At 46.5% G+C, this 21,160-nt stretch overlaps 2 protein-coding genes across 3 annotated transcripts in view; one reads left to right on the plus strand and one right to left on the minus strand.

Moving 5' to 3' along the window:
- Positions 1-20,712, minus strand: part of KCNAB3 (potassium voltage-gated channel subfamily A regulatory beta subunit 3) — an 88,113-nt gene extending 67,401 nt beyond the window's left edge. Inside the window, exon 1 of one of the 2 annotated variants that reach the window (XM_067469720.1) lies at positions 20,260-20,712. In XM_067469720.1, the coding sequence (XP_067325821.1) occupies positions 20,260-20,579 (320 nt within the window). In that variant the 5' untranslated portion in view covers positions 20,580-20,712. The remainder of the gene's footprint in view (positions 1-20,259) is intronic. The other variant, XM_067469721.1, reaches the window with a different exon arrangement.
- CNTROB (centrobin, centriole duplication and spindle assembly protein) overlaps positions 1-21,160 on the plus strand; it is a 144,537-nt gene that overhangs the window by 37,306 nt on the left and 86,071 nt on the right. The gene's annotated exons all lie outside the window — the stretch shown is intronic.

Here is a 21,160-nt window from a genome sequence, read left to right on the forward strand (position 1 = left end):
GGATCAAACAGGATCTGATGCCTTTAGGGTATTCTCCATCTTCATCTCCATCTCCATCTCCACCCCCTTCTCCACCTCCACCCCCTTCTCCATCTCCATCTCCACCTCCTTCTCCATCCCCTTCTCCATCCCCATCTCCACCCCCTTCTCCATCTCCATCTCTATCCCATTCTCCATCTCCACCCCTTCTCCATCTCCATCTCAATCTCCAATCTCCATTCCCTTCTCCATCTCCACCTCCACCTCCTTCTCCATCCCCTTCTCCATCTCCATCTCCATCTCCACCCCCTTCTCCATCTCCATCTCCATCTCCATCTCCATCTCCATCTCAATCTCCAATCTCCATTCCCTTCTCCATCTCCACCTCCTTCTCCATCCCCTTCTCCATCTCCATCCCCTTCTCCATCTCCATCTCCACCCCCTTCTCCATCTCCATCTCTATCCCATTCTCCATCTCCATCCCCTTCTCCATCTCCATCTCAATCTCCAATCTCCATTCCCTTCTCCATCTCCATCTCTGTCTATTTATATCCATAATAAAAGTGAAAATATCTCTGTGTGTGTGTGTGGCTGGGGTGTCCACTTTCACAGAGAGGCTCCCACTTCCACAAACAGCTATGATCCCCACCACTGAGAAGCCACCAAATGCCCTCCCTCTAATGACACTGCAAGTAGCGAGTGCCATAAACATGTACAATCTCTGCCAGTGTACTCCACAAACACAATACTGCCCACCACCCAAGTGAAGGCTTTCATTCAGGAATAATTTCATCTTAGATTTTCTGGGAGGCACTGACCTTTCTTTCTGGGAGTTGTAGTTCACTTACTTACATCCAGAGACACTGTAATCACCACTGATGATGGATCTGGACCAAACTTGGCACACAGAACCCCCATGACCAACTGAACCTACGGGAGAGGTCTGAGGGGACATACCCACCATGGTGGGAGCTGTAGTTCATCCTGCAGACAGAGAACACATGGACCACACTGATGATGCATCTAGAACAAAACTGCCCAGCATGACAAAGTACTGATGGAGTTTCAGGGGGTTAACCTGACACGATGTGAGTCGTCGTTCACACACACCTTATGCATTTTGTAAAATTAAAAAAAAACTCTGGGTACCCAAGTTTGGTGGTATGTGGAGATCAAGCCTCCTTGCCTGTCTCCTGAGGAATCTGTATAACAACCAAGTAGCAACAGTAAGAACTGACCATGGAACAGCAGACTGGTTCAAGATTGGGAAAGGAGTATGGCATGGCTGTCTACTCTCACCCAACCTATTCAACTTGTATGCAGAACACATCATGCGGCGTGTAGGGCTTGACAAATGCAAGGCTGGGGTTAAAATGGCTGGAAGAAACATTAACAGCCTTAGATATGCAGATGATACCACTTTGATGGCTGAGGAGCCTTCTAACCAAAGTGGAAGAAGTAAGTGCAAAAAGCTGAGTTGCAGTGAAACACCACAGAAACCAAGATTCTGGCAACAAGACTGATTGAGAACTGGCAAATTGAGGGAGAAAATGTAGAGGAAGGGACAGACTTTGTAATAATAATAATAATAATAATAACAACAACAACACTTTATTTGTACCCCGCTACCATTTCCCCAAGGGACTCGGTACGGCTTACATGAGGCCGAGCCCAACACAACAATACAAGCAATAATCACAACAATACAAGCAATTAAAATAAAAACATAGACGATAAACATATAACATTATCAATAAGACAACATACAATTAAAACTGTGGGAAGGCCAAATGTAAAAATTAAAATTGGAAATAGGGCTGAGGCCTGGACGAAAAGGTGAAAGTGGTTTTTGTGGAAAGACATACGAGCAGACCTAAGAATATAACAACTTTGGAGGGACGAAGTGCTATGGGATCATTATTCCGGGAAGGCACACTGGAACAACCACGTCTTCAAGCTCCTCCTTGTATTTCTAGGCACGAAGATTACTGCAGATGCAGACTGTGGCCAGGAAATCAGAAGACGTTTCCTTCTTGGGAGGAGAGCAAGGACCCATCTCGATAAAATAGTGAAGAGTAGAGACATCACACTAGTAACGAAGATCCAAATAGTCAAAGCAATGGTATTCCTTGTAGTAACCTATGGATGTGAGAGCTGGACCATAAGGAAGACTGAGTGAAGGAAGAGAGATGCTTTTGAATTGTGGTTCTGGAGGAAAGTTCTGAGAGTGCCTTGGACTGCAAGAAGATCCAACCAGTCCATACTTCAGGAAATAAAGCCCAACTGCTCATTGGAGGGAAGGATATTAGAGACAAAGATGAAGCATTTTGGCCACATCATGAGAAGATAGGAAAGCTTGGAGAAGAGAATGACATTGGGGAAAATGGAAGGAAAAAGGAAGAGGGGCCAACCAAGGGCAAGATGGAGGGATGGCATCCTTGAAGTGACTGACTTGAGTCTAAAGGAGCTGGGGGTGGTGACGGCCTACAGGGAGCTCTGGCATGAGCTGGTCCAGAAGGTCACAAAGAGTTGGAAGCAACAACCCAAAGAGTTGGAAGCAAACAACAACACCCAAGCTAGGTTAAAATAAATCTCTACTATAACCTTATTTATTTATTTATTTATTTACTTATTTACTTTATTTGCATACCGCAGTTTCTCAGCCCGTAGGCGACTCAACACGGTTAACAATAAGAGCAAAAATTCAGTGCTAACAACATGCATTATTTAAAAACAATTAACACCGTAGTATACTAAGTAATTAACATCAATAAACAACACATTAAAATCTCGTAACTGGAATCGTGATCCAACTTGTCATCCGTAATTCCGTTTTCCTATATTCATTATATTCATTGCACTGCTTATCCGAACGCCTGTTCAAATAGCCAGGTTTTTAGTTTTCTTCGAAACACCATTAACGAGGGGGCTGATCTAATGTCCATGGGAAGGGCGTTCCACAGCCGAGGGGCCACCACTGAGAAGGCCCTGTCCCTCGTCCCCGCCAAACGTGCCTGTGATGCAGGCGGGATCGAGAGCAGGGCCTCCCCAGAGGATCTTAAAGTCCTGGTGAGTTCATAGGCGGAGATACGTTCGGATAGGTAACTTGGGCCAGAACCTTAGGATGGGACATGCTATTCTCTTGGAGTCATGGCAAATAGATAACATGAGCATTAAAAAATATATTGCCCTGCACATAGGTTAATAACATCCCTAAATTCCAGCCCTTTGTCACTTGTTTGTACTTCTTTGTAAACAAACAGTTAAGACAAAACAATCCAAAGATGCGGAGACTCAATTTCTCCCAAAATGTCCCATGCTAATTTCCAGGAAGCCACAATCCAATGAAGAAAAGCAACCTGCTTCCCACCACTGGAGGAAAATCTCCAAATCTACCCATCCAGTATATCCTTAGGGAATTGTAGTGCAGATGGAAAGCAGAATAAATATCTACCTGCTAAGTCGAAAAGAATTACTACTACAAAACCAGCCACTGGAAGTTACTAACTAAAGGGCTAATGGAATAATGTGGTACTTGGGAGGCAAATGGGATTAGCGGGACAATATTCCCCCGTAGACTCTAAATAGCTCTTCGTCAGCCAGAGAAACCGGTATCAAAATGACACTTTGAGAAATCCTTATTGGCTTTCGATTGTTTGCCTGCCTGTCGCTTCTGATTTTCCTGCTGCTTGATTCTTGTTTGATTTGGCTGCTACAGGTGGGAAAGCGTCTGTAATCCTGTTTTCCAACGGCTGGCACGCTTTTGTGTCTATTCCGCCCAGAGAGGAAACACAAATGTATGGATTGTACTCTTAAAACAAATGAATAACAGCGAATGCTAAAAAGCTGACAGTGTTGCCGTCTGGGTTGCGTTATGGAATGAACAACAAGCCAGACAAAAAGTCATATGCCGTCTTTCCTGATAGTAGCCAACTGCTGCATTCTAGCCTTGAGGAGCTCCATTGGCTGCCGTTCATTTTCCGGTTGCAATTCAAGGTGCAGGTTCTTACCTACAAAGCCCTGAACAGTTTGGGACCCGTCTACCTGTATGACCACATTTTTGTTTACGAATCCACGCAATCTCTTTGATCATCTGGAGAGGCCCTGCTCTCGCTCCCGCCCCCTTCGCAGGCACAATTGGTGGGGACGAGGGAGAGGGCCTTCTCGGTGGTGGCCCCCGACTCAGGAACTCACTCCCCAAGGATATTAGACAAGCCCCCACATTGGCAGTCTTTAGGAGGAGTCTGAAAATGTGGTTGTTCTAGTGTGCCTTCCCTGAATAAAGGAAACAGTGCCCTGCTCTGACCAATTCATAGAATCATAGAATCAAAGAGTTGGAAGAGACCTCCTGGGCCATCCAGTCCAACCCCATTCTGCCAAGAAGCAGGAATATTGCATTCAAATCACCCCTGACAGATGGCCATCCAGCCTCTGTTTAAAAGCTTCCAAAGAAGGAGCCTCCACCACACTCCGGGGCAGAGAGTTCCACTGCTGAACGGCTCTTACAGTCAGGAAGTTCTTCCTCGTGTTCAGATGGAATCTCCTTTCTTGTATTTTGAAGCCATTGTTCCACGTCCTAGTCTCCAGGGAAGCAGAAAACAAGCTTGCTCCCTCCTCCCTGTGGCTTCCTCTCACATATTTATCCATGGCTATCATATCTCCTCTCAGCCTTCTCTTCTTCAGGCTAAACATGCCCAGCTCCTTAAGCCGCTCCTCATAGGGCTTGTTCTCCAGACCCTTGATCATTTTAGTCACCCTCCTCTGGACACATTCCAGCTTGTCAATATCTCTCTTGAATTGTGGTGCCCAGAATTGGACACAATATTCCAGGTGTGGTCTAACCAAAGTGGAATAGAGGGGTAGCATTACTTCCCTGGATCTAGACACTATGCTCCTCTTGATGCAGGCCAAAATCCCATTGGATTTTTTTGCCGTCACATTACATTGTTGGCTCATGTTCAACTTGTTGTTCACGAGGACTCCAAGATCTTTTTCACACATACTGTTCTCAAGCCAGGCATCCCCCATTCTGTATCTTTGCATTTCGTTTTTTCTGCCTAAGTGGAGTATCTTGCATTTGTCACTGTTGAACTTCATTTTGTTAGTTTTGGCCAATCATCTCTCTAATCTGTCAAGATCGTTTTGAATCCTGCTCCTGTCCTCTGGAGTCTTGGCTATCCCTCCCAATTTGGTCCCGTCTGCAAACTTGATGATCCTGCCTTCTAACCCTTCATCTAAGTCATTAATAAAGATGTTGAACAGGACCGGGCCCAGGACGGAACCCTGCGCCACTCCACTTATCACTTCTTTCCAAGATGAAGAGGAAGCCTTGGGGAGAATCACCCTCTGGGTTCATCCATTTAACCAATTACAGGTCCACCTCACTGTACTTTTGCCTAGCCCACATTGGACTAGTTTGTTTGCCAGAAGGTCATGGGGGACCTTGTCGAAGGCCTTCCTGAAATCCAGGTACACTACATCCACGGCATTCCCCGCATCTACCCAGCTTGTAACTCTAATTTCCCTGCAAAATGTCCTCAGAAGCACCTTACCTACCCGTTGGGTTGCTCTCCCTATATTATCCCTTAAAACCCTCCTGCTTAGATACATCCTACCTCTGTTCATGCCCAGTGTTTATTTTAAAATTTTAATCTATTACATCTGGCCTGGCCATAAGGTTTTAAATTTTTGTGTGTTACTATGTGAGTTATATTAATTGTATTGCTTTATTTGCTTACTGCTTTGCTGTTTTACTGATGTGTTGTTGGCCTCAGGTAAGCCGCACTGAGTCCCCTTGGGGAGATAGTGGCGGGGTATAAATAAAGTATTATTATTATTATTATTATTATTATTATTATTATTATTATTAGTGAGACCCCTTTTCACACAGCACCACACCAGAGTCCAGTATTATGACTACAGCAGTTTATGAAGGGAAGCATGTACAAAGGGGGGAAAGAGTATTTCCCAAAAGAGCAGAGAGTAGGAAATACAAAATAGCAGCAATCTATATACAAAATAGCAGCAGTCCAAAAATTGCAAAGTACAAGAAGTCACGAGAGTCAAAATCACAGGCATAAACCTATGAGCATGAAAACAGGACCTTTTTACAAGATGTGATGCGATGGCAAAAAAAGCCAATGGGATTTTGGCCTGCATTAATAGGAGCATAGTGTCTAGATCTAGGGAAGTCATGCTACCCCTCTATTCTGCTTTGGTTAGACCACACCTGGAATACTGTGTCCAATTCTGGGCACCACAATTCAAGAGAGATATTGACAAGCTGGAATGTGTCCAGAGGAGGGCGACTAAAATGATCAAGGGTCTGGAGAACAAGCCCTATGAGGAGCGGCTTAGGGAACTGGGCATGTTTAGCCTGAAGAAGAGAAGGCTGAGAGGAGATATGATAGCCATGTATAAATATGTGAGAGGAAGCCACAGGGAGGAGGGAGCAAGCTTGTTTTCTGCTTCCTTGGAGACTAGGACGCGGAACAATGGCTTCAAACTACAAGAGAGGAGATTCCATCTGAACATTAGGAAGAACTTCCTGACTGTGAGAGCCGTTCAGCAGTGGAACTCTCTGCCCCGGAGTGTGGTGGAGGCTCCTTCTTTGGAAGCTTTTAAACAGAGGCTGGATGGCCATTTGTCAGGGGTGATTTGAATGCAATATTCCTGCTTCTTGGCAGGGGGTTGGACTGGATGGCCCATGAGGTCTCTTCCAACTCTTTGATTCTATGATTCTAAGAGATATTGACAAGCTGGAATGTATCCAGAGGAGGGCGACTCAAATGATCAAGGGTCTGGAGAACAAGCCCTATGAGGAGCGGCTTAAGGAGCTGCGCATGTTTAGCCTGAAGAAGAGAAGGCTGAGAGGAGATATGATAGCCATGTATAAATATGTGAGAGGAAGCCACAGGGAGGAGGAGGGAGCAAGCTTGTTTTCTGCTTCCCTGAAGACTAGGACATGGAACAATGGCTTCAAACTACAAGAGAGGAGATTCCATCTGAACATGAGGAAGAACTTCCTGACTGTGAGAGCCGTTCAGCAGTGGAACTCCCTGCCCCGGAGTGTGGTGGAGGCTCCTTCTTTGGACGCTTTTAAACAGGGGCTGGATGGCCATCTGTCAGGGGTGATTTGAATGCAATATTCCTGCTTCTTGGCAGGGGGTTGGACTGGATTGCCCATGAGGTCTCTTACAACTCTTTGATTCTATGAGTCTATGAACCTTTCCAGGAACATAGGCAAACAAAGGAATTTGAGAGCTGAGACAGGAATCCAAGCCTTATGGCAACGTTGTCTCCTCTTAGAGACACCAAGAAAACACCACTTAACACCAGCAGATGTCAAGTGGTGCAATATGGGCTAAACAGTATATTTTCTCCAATTGTGTTGGGCGTTGACATCCTGTGATAATGCGGCATGCCTCATTAAGAGCCACATCCACTGTTTTAGCGTGGTGAGATGTATTCCATACTTGGTCTGCATACTCAGCAACAGAGTAGCAAAGCGCAAGGGCAGATGTCTTCACTGTGTCTGGTTGTGATTCCCAGGTTGTTCCAGTCAGCTTTTGTATGATATTATGTCTAATGCCCACTTTTTGCTTGATAGTCAAACAGTGCTTCTTGTAAGTCAGAATACGGTCCAGAGTGAATCTCAGGTATTTGCATCTGACTTGGCTATGGTGGTCCATGCTCTGGTTACATCCTGAATAGACTACTGCAACGTACTCTACATGGGGAATGAACAACTTCCCCACTTAGAGTGCGTTGTAGTAGCCTATTGGAGCTTCTGGGCAGTCTGAAGACTGCCCGGAAGCTCCAACTACTCTAATGCTCGGCAGCCAGGTTGCTCACAGGAGTGCACAACTCCCTAGTTACACCAGCTCCACTGGATGCCAATTAGCTTCCAAGCACAATTCAAAGTGCTGGTTTTAACCTATAAAACCCTAAACAGTTCCAGTCCAGTTTACCTGTCCGAACGTATCTTCCTCTATAAACCATCAAGGACTTTAAGATCTTTTGGAGAGGTCGTACTCTCGCTCCCACCACCTTCGCAGTAGCACTTGGTGGGAATGAGACACAGGGCCTTCTCTGTGGTGGTCCCCCAGCTATGGAACTCTCTCCCCAGGTAGGTTAGGTCTGCCCCTCCCTCCTGACCTTCAGGAAGCAACTGAAATCCTGGCTATGGAATCAGGCAATCACAGATTAGATGGACTGAACTGGTAAACACTAAGAGTTATTGGACTGAGTTGGATGATGTTTAAACTTGGATTGAGTTAGATGATGTTTAAACTTGGCAAACTGTTTTTTACATATGTTTTTATTTTATTTATTATGCATGCTGTTTGAAAATGTGATTATATTGTATAGCATTGAATTTTTGCTGTTGTAAGCCGTTCTGAGTCCCTCCACGGAGGTAGAGAAGAACGGGATATCAAAGGCCCAAATAAATAAATAAATATTTGGATGTGCTGCAATGCTCCAGTGGGATTCCTTCCCAGGTAATCCTCAGAGCTCGAGATGCTTGTCTGTCCTTAAGGTGGAAAGCACAAGTCTGTGTTTTAGATGGATTAGGGATCAGTGGCATTTATTTATTTATTGTGTCAAGAGCGAACCAAACAGTTGTATTGCATTAAAAACAAACAAACAAACAAACAAAGAAAGAAAACACAAAGTTTGCAAGCTTGGTAGTTGATTAAATGTCCTTTGACCAGTATCTGGCCACTTGGAGTGCCTCTGGTGTTGCCGCAAGAAGGTCCTCCATTGTAAATGTGGCAGGGCTTGGGTTGCATTGCAGCAGGTGGTCTGTGGTTTGCTCTTCTCCACACATGCATGTCGTGGATTCCACTTTGTGGCCCCATTTCTTAAGGTTGGATCTGCATCTTGTGGTGCCAGAGCGCAGTCTGTTCAGCGCCTTCCAAGTTGCCCAGTCCTCTGTGTGGCCAGGGGGGAGTCTCTCATTTGGTATCAGCCATTGGTTGAGGTTCTGGGTTTGAGCCTGCCACTTTTGGACTCTCGCTTGCTGAGGTGTTCCAGCGAGTGTCTCTGTAGATCTTAGAAAACTCTTTCTTGATTTAAGGCATTGGCGTGCTGGCTGATACCCAAACAGGGAGTGGGCTGGAGATGTCACTGCCTTGGTCCTTTCACTATTGGCTGCTACTTCCCGGTGGATGTCAGGTGGTACAATACCATCTAAATAGTGTAGTTTCTCCAGTGGTGTAGGGAGCAGACACCCTGTGATAATGTGGCATGTCTCATTGAGAGCCACATCCACTGTTTTAGCGTGGTGAGATATATTCCACACTGGGCATGCATACTCAGCAGCAGAGTAGCATAGCGCAAGGGCAGATGTCTTCACTGTATCTGGTTGTGATCCCCAGGTTGTGCCAGTCAGCTTTCGTATGATATTGTTTCTAGCACCCACTTTTTGCATGATGTTCAGGCAGTGCTTCTTGCAGGTCAGAGAATGGTCCAGAGTGACTCCCAGGTATTCGGGTGCGCTGCAATGCTCCCGTGGGATTCCTTCCCAGGTCATCCTCAGAGCTCGGGACGCTTATCTGTTCTTAAGACGAAAAGCACATATTTGTGTTTTAGATGGATTAGAGATCAGCTGGTTTTCCCTGTAATAGGCAGTAAGAGTACCTAGAGCTTCGAAGAGCTTCTGTTCAACCATCTCAAAGCTCCCTGCTTGAGCGCTGATGGCACAATCGTCAGCCTAGATAAAACTCTTTGTCCCTTCTGGCAATGGCAATGGCATTTGTGTACATGTTGAACATTGATGCAGCAAGCATACTCCCCTGAGGAATCAGTGGAGACTGAATGTGACACAATATCATTTCCAGTGACTATTTTGAGAGGGGGAATTGAGGAAAAAAAGAGGTACAGTATTTGGCTCAGCCTCCCAGGAGTATCCCCTTACTGATATTAGGTAAAGGTTTTCCCCTGACATTAAGTCCAGTCATATCCGACACTGGGGGTTGTCCATAGACACCTCCAAGGTCATGTGGCCAGCATGACTTCATGGAGTGCTGTTACCTTCCCGCCGGAGCTGTACCTATTGATCTACTCACATTTGCATGTTTTGGAACTGCTAGGTTGGCAGAAGCTGGGGCAAACACCGGGAACTCACTCCGCTCCCCGGATTCAAACCTGCAACTTTTCGGTCAGCAAGTTCAGCAGCTCTGCGGTTTAACCCAGTGCACCACCAGAGGCTCTATTATTGATATTAGGAGACCGCAAAAAAAGAGACCATTGAGTTTCAATTCATCAAGAGGTTGCAAAGCTGAAGGTCCTTTTTTCAATCCCGCTACACATGTCCGTTGGTTTACCCAGCACAGATGGTTGTGTTTCCAGCAACGAGTGTTTTTGTGAATGGCTGATGTTATTAATGAGATTGACTGAGAGAGCTCTCTGCATTTTATTTGCCATTGATTGGGCTTTCTAAATCGATATTTCCCATTACGACTGTAATGGATGCGGCTATATATAGTAATGCCCAGGGACATATTCTCCTCTGGATCCTTGTGTGCTTCCTATATAGAGATTATATGGATTAGGGCACTCTGATATTCTTTAAGATGGTAATGTGTAAACATAGAGACGCGGGCTAAGGAAAGGCAGAAAATATCAAGGATATGCCCGTATGATATGTAAAGAGGATATGCAATGCCTTAACTACTATAATCCTGGGGTTATTTGGGGTGCTGATTCAGAAAAAAAGACATTGGAGAGATTGCATCAGCTCTAGTTTCCTATATATGGTTATCATGGTTTTCTATGGTTGAGCAGGTGAAGACTGGTAGGTGGCATATGCTAACGATCTCAAAAACTATTGCTGATAGGAGGAAAACTGGCACCATATTTAAAAACCTATATTTCTAATAGTCTTAGGAACTCTTTTCAGAGAATGCTGAATATCTCTCCGCCTGTCCTTCTCTTCCTTTTTGGAAAAAGACGGCGAATCTGCCCACCAAAAGCTCTCCTTTGTAGAGATTGGCCTCTCAGCCAAGGGGAGGGATGTTTCTGAGACTCCGCACAGGGAGGGGAGAGCAGGCATGCTCTGCGCATGGCAGTGTGGTGCGCATGTGCGGGCGAGTACACGAGGTTGGAGGGAGGCTCACGCCATGAGTGCCTTCAAGGCATGGGGTTTCTGTGTGGGAAGTTTGGCCCAATTCTATCATTGGTGGGGTTCAGAATGCTCTTTGATTGTAGGTGAACTATAAATCCCAGCAATTACAACTCCCAAATGTCAAGGTCTATTTTCCCCAAACTCCACCAGTGTTCACATTTGGGCATATTGAGTATCCGTGCCAAGTTTGGTCCAGATCCATCATTGTTTGAGTCCACAGTGCTTTCTGGATGGAGGTGAACTACAACTCCAAAACTGCCAGCGAGTACCTTCAAGGCATGGGGTTTCTGTGTGGGAAGTTTGGCCCAATTCTATCGTTGCTGGGGTTCCGAATGCTCTTTGATTGTAGGTGAACTATAAATCCCAGCAACTACAACTCCCAAATGTCAATGTCTATTTTCCCCAAACTCCACCAGTGTTCACATTTGAACATATTGAGTATCCGTGCCAAGTTTGGTCCAGATCCATCATTGTTTGAGTCCACAGTGCTCTCTGGATGGAGGTGAACCACAACTCCAAAACTCAACGTCAATACCCACCAAACCCAGTATTTTCCATTGGTCATGGGAGTTCTCTGTGCTACAATTGGTTCAATTCCATCTTTGGTGGAGTTCTAAATGCTCTTTGATTGTAGGTGAACTATAAATCCCAGAAACTACAACTCCCAAATGTCAAGGTATATTTTCCCCAAACTCCACCAGTGTTCACATTGGGCATATTGGGAATTCGTGCCAAGTTTGGTCCAGATCCATCATTGTTTGAGTCCACAGTGCTCTCTGGATGGAGGTGAACTACAACTCCAAAATTCAAGGTCAATGCCCATCAAACCCTTCCAGTATTTTCTGCCAGTCAGGGGAGTTCTGTGTGCCAAGTTTGCTTCCATTCCAACTCTCGTGGAGTTCGGAATGCTCTTTGATTGCAGGCAAACTATAAATCCCAGCAACGACAACTCCCAAATGTCAATGTCTATTTCCTCCAAACTCCACCAACATTCACATTTGGGCATATTGAGTATTCATACCAGATCCATCATTGTTTGAATCCACAGTGCTCTCTGGATGTAGGTGAACTACAACTCCAAAACACAAGATCAATGCCCACCAAACCCTTCCAGTATTTTTCATTGGTCATGGGAGTTCTCTGTGCTACAATTGGTTCAATTCCATCGTTGGTGGAGTTCTAAATGCTCTTTGATTGTAGGTTAACTATAAATCCCAGCAACTACAACTCCCAAATGACAAAATCAATCCCCCCCCCCCAACCCCATCAGTATTCAGTTTGGGCATATTGGGTATGTGTGCCAAATTGGTCCTGTGAATGGCAATACATCCTGCATATTAGCTATTTACATTATGATTTATTACAGGAGCAAAATTACAGCTATGAAGTAGCAACGAAAATAATGTTATGGTTGGGGGTCACCGCAACATGAGGAACTGTATTAAGGGGTCGCTGCATTAGGAAGGTTGAGAAGCACTGACTTACACACACAAGCTCCTGCCTCCACAAACATCTATAACTCCCACCACTCAGGAGATACCAATGGCCCTCCCTTCAATGACATTGCAGGTTGTAGTGAGTACCATGAGCATGTCCAAGAGCCCTGCCAATGTCCTCCACAAACCCAATCCTGCTCACTACCCAAGTGAAGGCTTTCATATGGGGACAATTTCATCCTAGATTTTATGTGTTTTCCTCCACCACAGGCATCCCAGTGTTCCTTACTCTCTCCATTGGTGTGGAATTTGCGTGACCTCGCCCACTGCCCTTCCCATAACCCTTTCCTATTATTTTCTATGGCACACAGCAAACAAAGGAAATGATCAGCAACTAAACATGCTAGAGAAAATCCAACACTAATAAAATCCAACAAATGCTACATTCAGCAAAGGACAAGAGGGATCCTCTCATCTCTGCAGGAGTCTACCGTATACTGCTCTGCGAGTGCAGCTTTTTCCGAATGAAGCAGAGAGTGTTCCATAGGGATACCAAGGTGCTTGTTTATAGAGCTATTGTCCTCCCAACCCTGCTATATACCTGTGGAACGTGGAATGTCTACAGATGTCACATGCAACTCCTGGAATAATTTCATCAGTGTTGCCTCCGGAAAATCCTGCAAATCTCTTGGGAAGACAAGCAGACTGGAAAAAGCAAAGACCACCAGCATTGAAGCAATGGTCCTCCGCCATCAACTCCGCTGGGCCGGCCACGTTGTCTGGATGCCCGACCACCGTCTCCCAAAGAGGTTGCTCTCCTCCGAACTCAAGAACGGAAAACGGAATGTTGGAGGACAGGAAAAGAGATTGAAAGATGGGCTCAAAGCCAACCTTAAAAACTCTGGCATAGACACTGAGAACTGGGAAGGCCTGACCCTTGAGCTCTCCAGCTGGAGGTCAGCTGTGACCAGCAGTGCTGCAGAATTTGAAGAGACACGGATGGAGGGTGTAAAAGGGGAACGTGCCTAGAGGAAGGCGCATCAAGCCAACCCCGACCGAGACCGCCTTCCACCTGGAAACCAATGCCCTCACTGTGGGGAAAGATGCAAATCAAGAATAGGGCTCCACAGTCAACTACGGGCCCTCAGATAACCCATTTCAAAGCAGATACTGTGGACTTTCTGCCTTGATATTCTGCGATACAGGACTGTATGGAAGGGCCTTGGGTCCACAGTTCTCTTGCGTAGGACAGAAACTCATTTTCTAGTTGAGATTTCCTACTCCATATGCTAGTTTTTGGAATAACTGAGTCAACGCCAATTATTATTTTTGTTTAAAGTTGCTTGAATGTCATTAAAAACGTGAAAGGAGCTGCCGCGTCAAAGGTGGGAGAAGCCCACCGAGAGAAGGGCATGTACAGGGAAACCGGGACGGATCTCGCACAGCTCTGCAGTCACGATAAACCATTGCCGGCAACAGGAAATCACTCCCTCGCATGCAACTTTTCTCAGGGATCAGGCAGGCTTATGAAATTATTATGGCAAAAGATGCTTTTATATCCATATTATCTTATCAACTCAGGAGAGAGAAAAGGAAGCAGGTTGATATGCATGCCTTCCTCCGATCTTGGCAGATGAGCGGGAAGACTATTAAAGGAACAAGGGCAATGGCAAGAAATACCCCGCAGAATATTTAGCCGGGAAGTCTCTCTCTCTCTCTCTCTCTGAATTCTTTCAAGTTTCTGAATTCTTCCAAGTTGATCCCACACCAGAAAAGATCTGGATTCAAAGGCACTTTGGTTGAACAGAAATCAAGATGCAATCAGGTATGGTCTTGCTAAATCTCACATCACGGAAGAGGTCAACCCACCACTTTCTCACCCTGTGATGGGAAAAGAAAAAGGATGTGATTCATGGCTGGAATCACTGGCTTGCTGTGAGTTTTCCGGGCTGTATGTTTATGCTCCAGAAGCATTCTCTCCTAACATTTCACCCACATCTATGGCGGTCACCCTCAGAAGTTATGAAGTCTGTTGGAAACTAGAAAATTGAGCTTTATATACCTGTGGAATGACATCCGTAGGGTGACCAAGGTGCAAGCCACTCTAAACAACTTCACAGACCTCACTACCTCTGAGGATGCTTGCCATAGATGCAGGCGAAACGTCAGGAGAAAAATTGCCTCCAGAACATGGCCATATAGCCCGGAAAAACCTACAACAACCCAGTTCACAGAAGTTGTTTAGAGACAATACACTGAACTTCGCAGAAGCATACGAAAAGCTCAACCTGTCATTGAACATCGAGAAAGCCAAAGTGCTGTTCCAGCAGACACCAGCCAATCCCTTTCCAATGCCAGAGATACAGCTTAATGGTGTAACATTAGAACATGTTGACTATTTCCGCTACCTTGGCAGCCACCTCTCCACCAAAGTCAACATCGACACTGAAATACAACACCGCCTGAGCTATGCGAGTGCAGCATTTTTCTGAATGAAGCAGAGAGTGTTTGAGGACCGGGACATCTGTAGGGAGACCAAGGTGCTTGTTTATAAAGTTATTGTCCTACCAACCCTGCTGTATGCCTGCGAAACGTGGACTGTCTACAGACATCACATGCAACTTCTGGAACGATTCCATCAGCGCTGTCCCCGGAAAATTCTGCAAATCTCTTGGGAAGACAGGCGGACAAATGTCAGCATGCTGGAAAAAGCTAAGACCACAAGCATTGAAGCAATGGTCTTCTGCCATCAACTGTGCTGGACCGGCCACATTGTCTGGATGCCTGACCACCATCTCCCAAAGCAGTTGCTCTATTCCAAACTCAAGAACGGAAAATGGAGTGTTGGTGGGCAGGAAAGGATATTTAAAAATGGGCTCAAAACCAACCTTAAAAACTCTGGCATAGACACTGAGAACTGGGAAGCCCTGGCCCTTGAGTGCTCCAGCTGGAGGTCAGCTGTGACCAGCAGTGCTGCAGAATTTGAAAGGCACGAATGGAGGGCGAAAGAGAGAAACGTGCTAAGAGGAAGGCACATCAAGCCAACCCTGACCGAGACCGCCTTCCACCTGGAAACCAATGCCCTCACTGCGGAAGAAGATGCAGAGCAAGAATAGGGCTGCAGAGTCACCTACGGACCCACCAGAACACTGATCCTGGAAGACTATCCTACTTGGCCAACGACGGATCGCCTAAGTAAGTAAGCAAGCAAGTAAGTAAGTTGCTCGTTTATAAAGCTATTGTCCTCTCAATTCTGCTATACGCCTGCGAAACGTGGACTGTCTACAGATGTCACACTCAACTCTTGGAACGATTCCATCAGCACTGCCTCCGAAAAATCCTGCAAATTTCTTGGGAAGCAGGCAGACAAATGTCAGTGTGCTGTAAGAAGCAAAGACCACCAGCACTGAAGTGATGCTCCTATGCCATCAACTCTACTGGACTGAATGCCACGTTATCTGAATGCCTAATCACCCAAAACAGTTACTCTACTCCCAACTCAAGAACGGAAAACGTGATGTTGGGGGACATTAAAAGAGATTTAAGGATGGGCTCAAAGCCAGCCTTAAAACCTGTGGCATAGACTCTGAGAACTGGGAAGCTCTGGCCCTTGAGCGCTCTTCCTGGAGGTCGGCTGTGACCAGCAGTGCTGTGGAATTTGAAGAGGCACGAAAGGAGGGTGAAAGACAGAAATGTGTCAAGAGGAAGAAGCATCAAGCCAACCCTGATCAGGACTGCCTTCCACCTGGAAACTGATGTTTTCACTGTGGCGAACATGCGGATCAAGAACCCACAGTCATCTACGGACACGACACCAAGACACTACACTTGGAGAACCATCATCCCTGGACTACGAGGGATCACCTATGTAAATAAGTAAGGAGCATCCACATCAATGGCACGCTTCCTAAGAGGATGTGGGGTCTGTTGGAAACTAGGCAAGTGGGGTTTATATATCCATGGAATAATGTCCAGGGTGGGACAAAGAACTCTTGTCTGTTTGAGGCAAGTGTGAGTGTTGCAATTGGACAGCTTGATTAGTATTGAATAGCCCTGCAGCTTCAAAGGCCAGCTGTTTTCAGCCTGGGAAGGAAGGATTCCTCCCAACAAAGGATTCCCCCAGGCAGGAAGCAGCCAGTCTTTGAAGCTGTAAGGCTATTCGATGCGATTTTCCTGCTTCTTGTCAGGGGGTTGGACTGGATGGCCCACGAGGTCTCTTCCAACTCTATGATTCTATAATCAAGCTGGCCAATTGCAGCAGTCACACTTGCCTCAAACGGACTAGAGTTCTTTCTCCCACCTTGGATATTATTCCACAGATATATAAAGAACAACACTCAGAAAAACAGGGGAATTCCAGACAGGAAACAATCAGGGCCAGCGAACACCTCCCAACAAAGGATTCCCCCAGGCAGGAAGCAGCAGGTTTTGAAGCTGCAAGGCTTTTCAGTGCTAACCAAGCTGGCCAATTGCAACAGTTACACCTATCTCCAAAAGATGAGAATTCTTTCTCCTACCCTGGACATTATTCCATGGATATATAAAAAGAACAACACTCAGAAAAACAGGGGAATTCCAGACAGGAAACAATGAACACCTCCCAACAAAGGATTCCCCCAGGCAGGAAGCAGCAGGCTTTGAAGCTGCAAGGCTATTCAATGCTAACCAAGCTGGCCAATTGCAACAGTTACACCTGTTTCCAACAGACGAGAGTTCTTTCTCCCACCCTGGACATTATTCCATGGATATATAAAAAGGACAACACTCGGAAAAACAGGGGAATTCCAGACGGGAAACAACGAACACCTCCCAACAAAGGATTCCCCCAGGCAGGAAGCAGCAGGCTTTGAAGCTGCAAGGCTTTTCAATGCTAATCAAGCTGGCCAATTACAACAGCCACATTTACCTCCAAAGACAAGAGTTCTTTCTCTCACTCTGGATATTATTCCACAGATATATGCACCCCACTTGCCTAGTTTCCAACAGATTTCACAACCTATGAGATGCCTGCCATAGATGTGAGAGAAATGTCAGGAGAGAATGATTCTGGAACATGGACAGTCAGCCTGGGAAACTCACAGCAACCCAAGAAAAGGGATAGTTGAAAAATATCCATAAAGCATTGACTCAAGTCTGAACTTTCCCTACAAAATTCGAACGGTTGGAAACCAATTTCTCTGACCCATCTAGACACCCTTTTCTTAAACTTCTTGCCATTGATGCTCAAGGCATTCATTGATCCAAACTGGGATTTGGCTTCTCGATTAAAGGGATCGTATCCACCTTCTCCTCCAACGCACAGTCTTCAAGTTTCCTTCTTGACCTTCTTTTGAAGATGCAGAATAGACTAAGATTCTCATAACTTTCCCAAATGGGTCACTGTGTTCCGATTTCTATCCCCGGTAACCTAAATACGGGTCTGTGTGAAAATGTGAGGCACAGAAGACCAAGAAGAAGCGGTTTCCATTGGAAGGTTGTTAAGTTCCTATAGTGTAAAAGGACTGGCAAAGAGCGTGGGAGCAGAGAAGGCAACCGACTCAAAACCCGGTGTGAGAAACCAGAAAGGGAGCCAGTGTGATGTCCATGTGTCCATGGAAACGAGGCTGACCTCCAACAAGCTACAGAGGAAGGCAATGGCAAAAGCACTCTGAACAAACCTTGCCAAGGTAACCCTTTGAGGCGTTTGTCTTCGGGCAGGCATGGGCAAACTTGGGCCCTCCAGGTGTTTTGGACTTCAATTCCCACAATTCCTAACAACCGTTAGGAATTGTGGGAATTGTGGAAACTGAAGTCCGAAACACCTGGAGGGCCGAAGATTGCTCAGACCTGAACTAAACCAATCATTTCTTAATTTGGTCAACAAAATTACTTTCTTCCAAGTTTTACAGGTGTAGTTGAGAAATGCATTGGTAATGGCCAGGTAAGCAATCTCATTATTCTAGATCAGGTGTGGGCAAACTCAGGCCCCGGGCCCTTGGGCTCTTTTCTCAGGTCTCCCTCTCTCTCACCATCCTATCCTTCCTTCCTTCTCTTTTTCCTTCCCCCTTCCCTTCCTTCCTTCCAGCCTTCCTTTCCACCCTTTCATGGTTCCCTCCCTTTTGTCTTTTCTCCCTTTTTTACTTTTTCCCCCTCCTTACCTCCCTCCCTCTTTCTCCTTCCATCCTTTCATCCTTCCTTCCTTCTCTTTTTCCTTCCTCCTTCCTTCCTTCCTTCCTTCCTTCTCTTCCTGTTTCTTCCTTCCCCTTTGTCTTTCCTTCCTTCCCTCTTTCCTCCCTCCTTTCCTCTCTCCCTTTCTCCTTCTATACTTCCCTTCCTTTTGTCCTTTTGCCTTCCTTCCTTCTTTCCTTCCTTCCTTCCTTCTTTCCTTCCTCCTTCCCTCCCCTTCCACCGTTTCATCCTTCCTTCCTTACTTCCTTCCCTCCCTCCCTCCCTCCCTTTTGTCTTTCCTTCTTTCCCTCTTTCCTCCTTCCCTCTCTCCCTTTCTGCTTCTATCCTTCCCTTCCCTTCCTTTTGTCCTTCCTTCTTTCTTTCTTTCCTCCTTCCCTTTCATCCTTCCTTCCCTCCCTTTTGTCTTTCCTTCCTTCCCTCTCTCCCTTTCTCTTTTTATCCTTCCCTTCCCTTCCTTTTGTCCTTCCTTCTTTCTTTCCTTCCTCCTTCCCTTCCATTCCACTGTTTCATCCTTCCTTCCCTTTTGTCTTTCCTTCCTTTCTCTTTCCTCCTTCCTTCCTTCCCTCTCTCCCTCTTTCTCTTTCTGTCCTTCCTTTCCTCCTTTTTGTTCTTCCTTCTCTCTTTCCTTCCTCCTCCCCTTCCTTCCTTCCTTCCTTCCTTCCTTCCTTCCTTCCTTCCTCCCTCCCTCCCTCCCTTCCATCCATTATGGGGGAGCCAGTCCTCCTAGACAGGAGTGCTAGCATGCGGCCACCAAGTTAGAAAGTTTGCCCATGGCTGTTCTCGATGGAAGGGTCAATGAATGGTGAGAATCACACCTGCATGAGCCGTTCTTTCTTGTGTCAACATTAAAATCTATTGGTCTTCTTCATGCAAGTTAATATAAGCACTCATTTCCGAAGCTTCCATGAAGACTGGCAACTTGTTTGGAGTCCTTTCTAACGAAACAATTGCTACAGGCGAAACACCTGTAGAACTCACTTGTTCTCACATTCAGGTTGAAACCTACCTGTCCCTTAGAGCCAGATGAAGCTGCAACACTCCCTTCCTGAGTTTCCATGAAAACTGGAAATATATTGGAGATGCTTTTGGGAAAGACATGTGGCAGTCTCCCAATTGCAACCTGTGAAACACCTGCTGAATTCACTTGTCCTCACATTCAGGTAAAAACCCACCTGTCTTTAGTATCAAGCTTGAGATGAAGCACTCTTCTTCTGAAGGCCTTTCCACACAGCCATATAAACCAAAATATCAAGGCAAGAAGTCTCACAATATCTGCTTTGAACTAGAATATATGACAGTGTGGACTCAAATAGCCCACTTCAAAGCAGATATTGTAGGATTTCCTGCTTTGATATTCTGGGTTACATGGCTGTGTGGACGGGTCCCGAGTCTTCATGAGACCTAGCAACCTATTGAGAAGTCCTCTGGAAAAATAATACAGCTGGCTCCCAATTGCAACACATGAAACACCTGTGGAACTCACCTGTCCTGGTTGCTGGGCCACCATCTTGCCCTCCTGAGTAGCCAATGCCCATGTGCCCCATGTACCTGTATCTCATGGCAGTCCGGTTCATCTCCATCTCCTCGAGACTGAGGCCGGCTTCCAGGAGGTAGCTCTCCACCCGCCGTCTCTCCATCAGGCACCTGGCCGCCTCCAGCATCTGGGCAGGGGTCAGCGCCTGCCCTTCGCGGCCCGTCGTACCACCTTGGCCCGCTTGGCTTGACCGTTGCCGGACGCTCTCCCCTCGTGAGATTTTGCTCTTCTTGGGCAAGCCATAGAGTTCGTCCACGCTGAACTTGCCCCCACCCCCACCGGCACCCCCCCGCCCCACTGGGGACGGTCCCCCCCGGGAAGAGCTGGCAAACATGGTGCCAGCGGGGGGTCGGTTGGTTGGTCGGTCAGCAAAAGGGCCTGGAAGAGATGCCCGCGGCACCTGCTACGCTGCAGCCAAGGGCAGTGGCTTAGCTGGAGTCCCGGTGCTTAATGCCCGGAGATTCCCTTCTCACTCCCCCCTCTGGGCCCCGCAAGGGAGGGAACATGTGGGGGATTTGCAGGGCTGGCAGCTGGTGAAACACGGCCTCTGGCCTCACCCAGCCTCCTCCTCCATAGCCCCCTCTCCCTGGCTACCCTTCCCATTTCCTTGGCCTGTGAGCCCTAAATCACTGGAGCCGGCCCACGCGCCCTGCTTTTGCCTCTTTCCTGCCTTTTGACCTAAGCTGCTGTCCAGTTCCTAGGAATACAATTGTAGAGTCATAGATACCACAACAGTCATCCAGTTCAGCACCACTCTGCCATGAAGGTGCATATTGTTTGTTGTTTATTCATTCAGTCACTTCTGACTCTTCGTGACCTCCTGGAACAGCCCATGTCAGAGCTCCCTGTCAGCCGTGGCCACCCCCAGCTCCATCAGAGTCAAGCCAGGCACTTCAAGGATGCCATCCATCCATC

This window comes from Anolis sagrei, chromosome 6, assembly GCF_037176765.1.
Source record: "Anolis sagrei isolate rAnoSag1 chromosome 6, rAnoSag1.mat, whole genome shotgun sequence".
Taxonomy (NCBI): Eukaryota; Metazoa; Chordata; class Lepidosauria; order Squamata; family Dactyloidae; genus Anolis; species Anolis sagrei.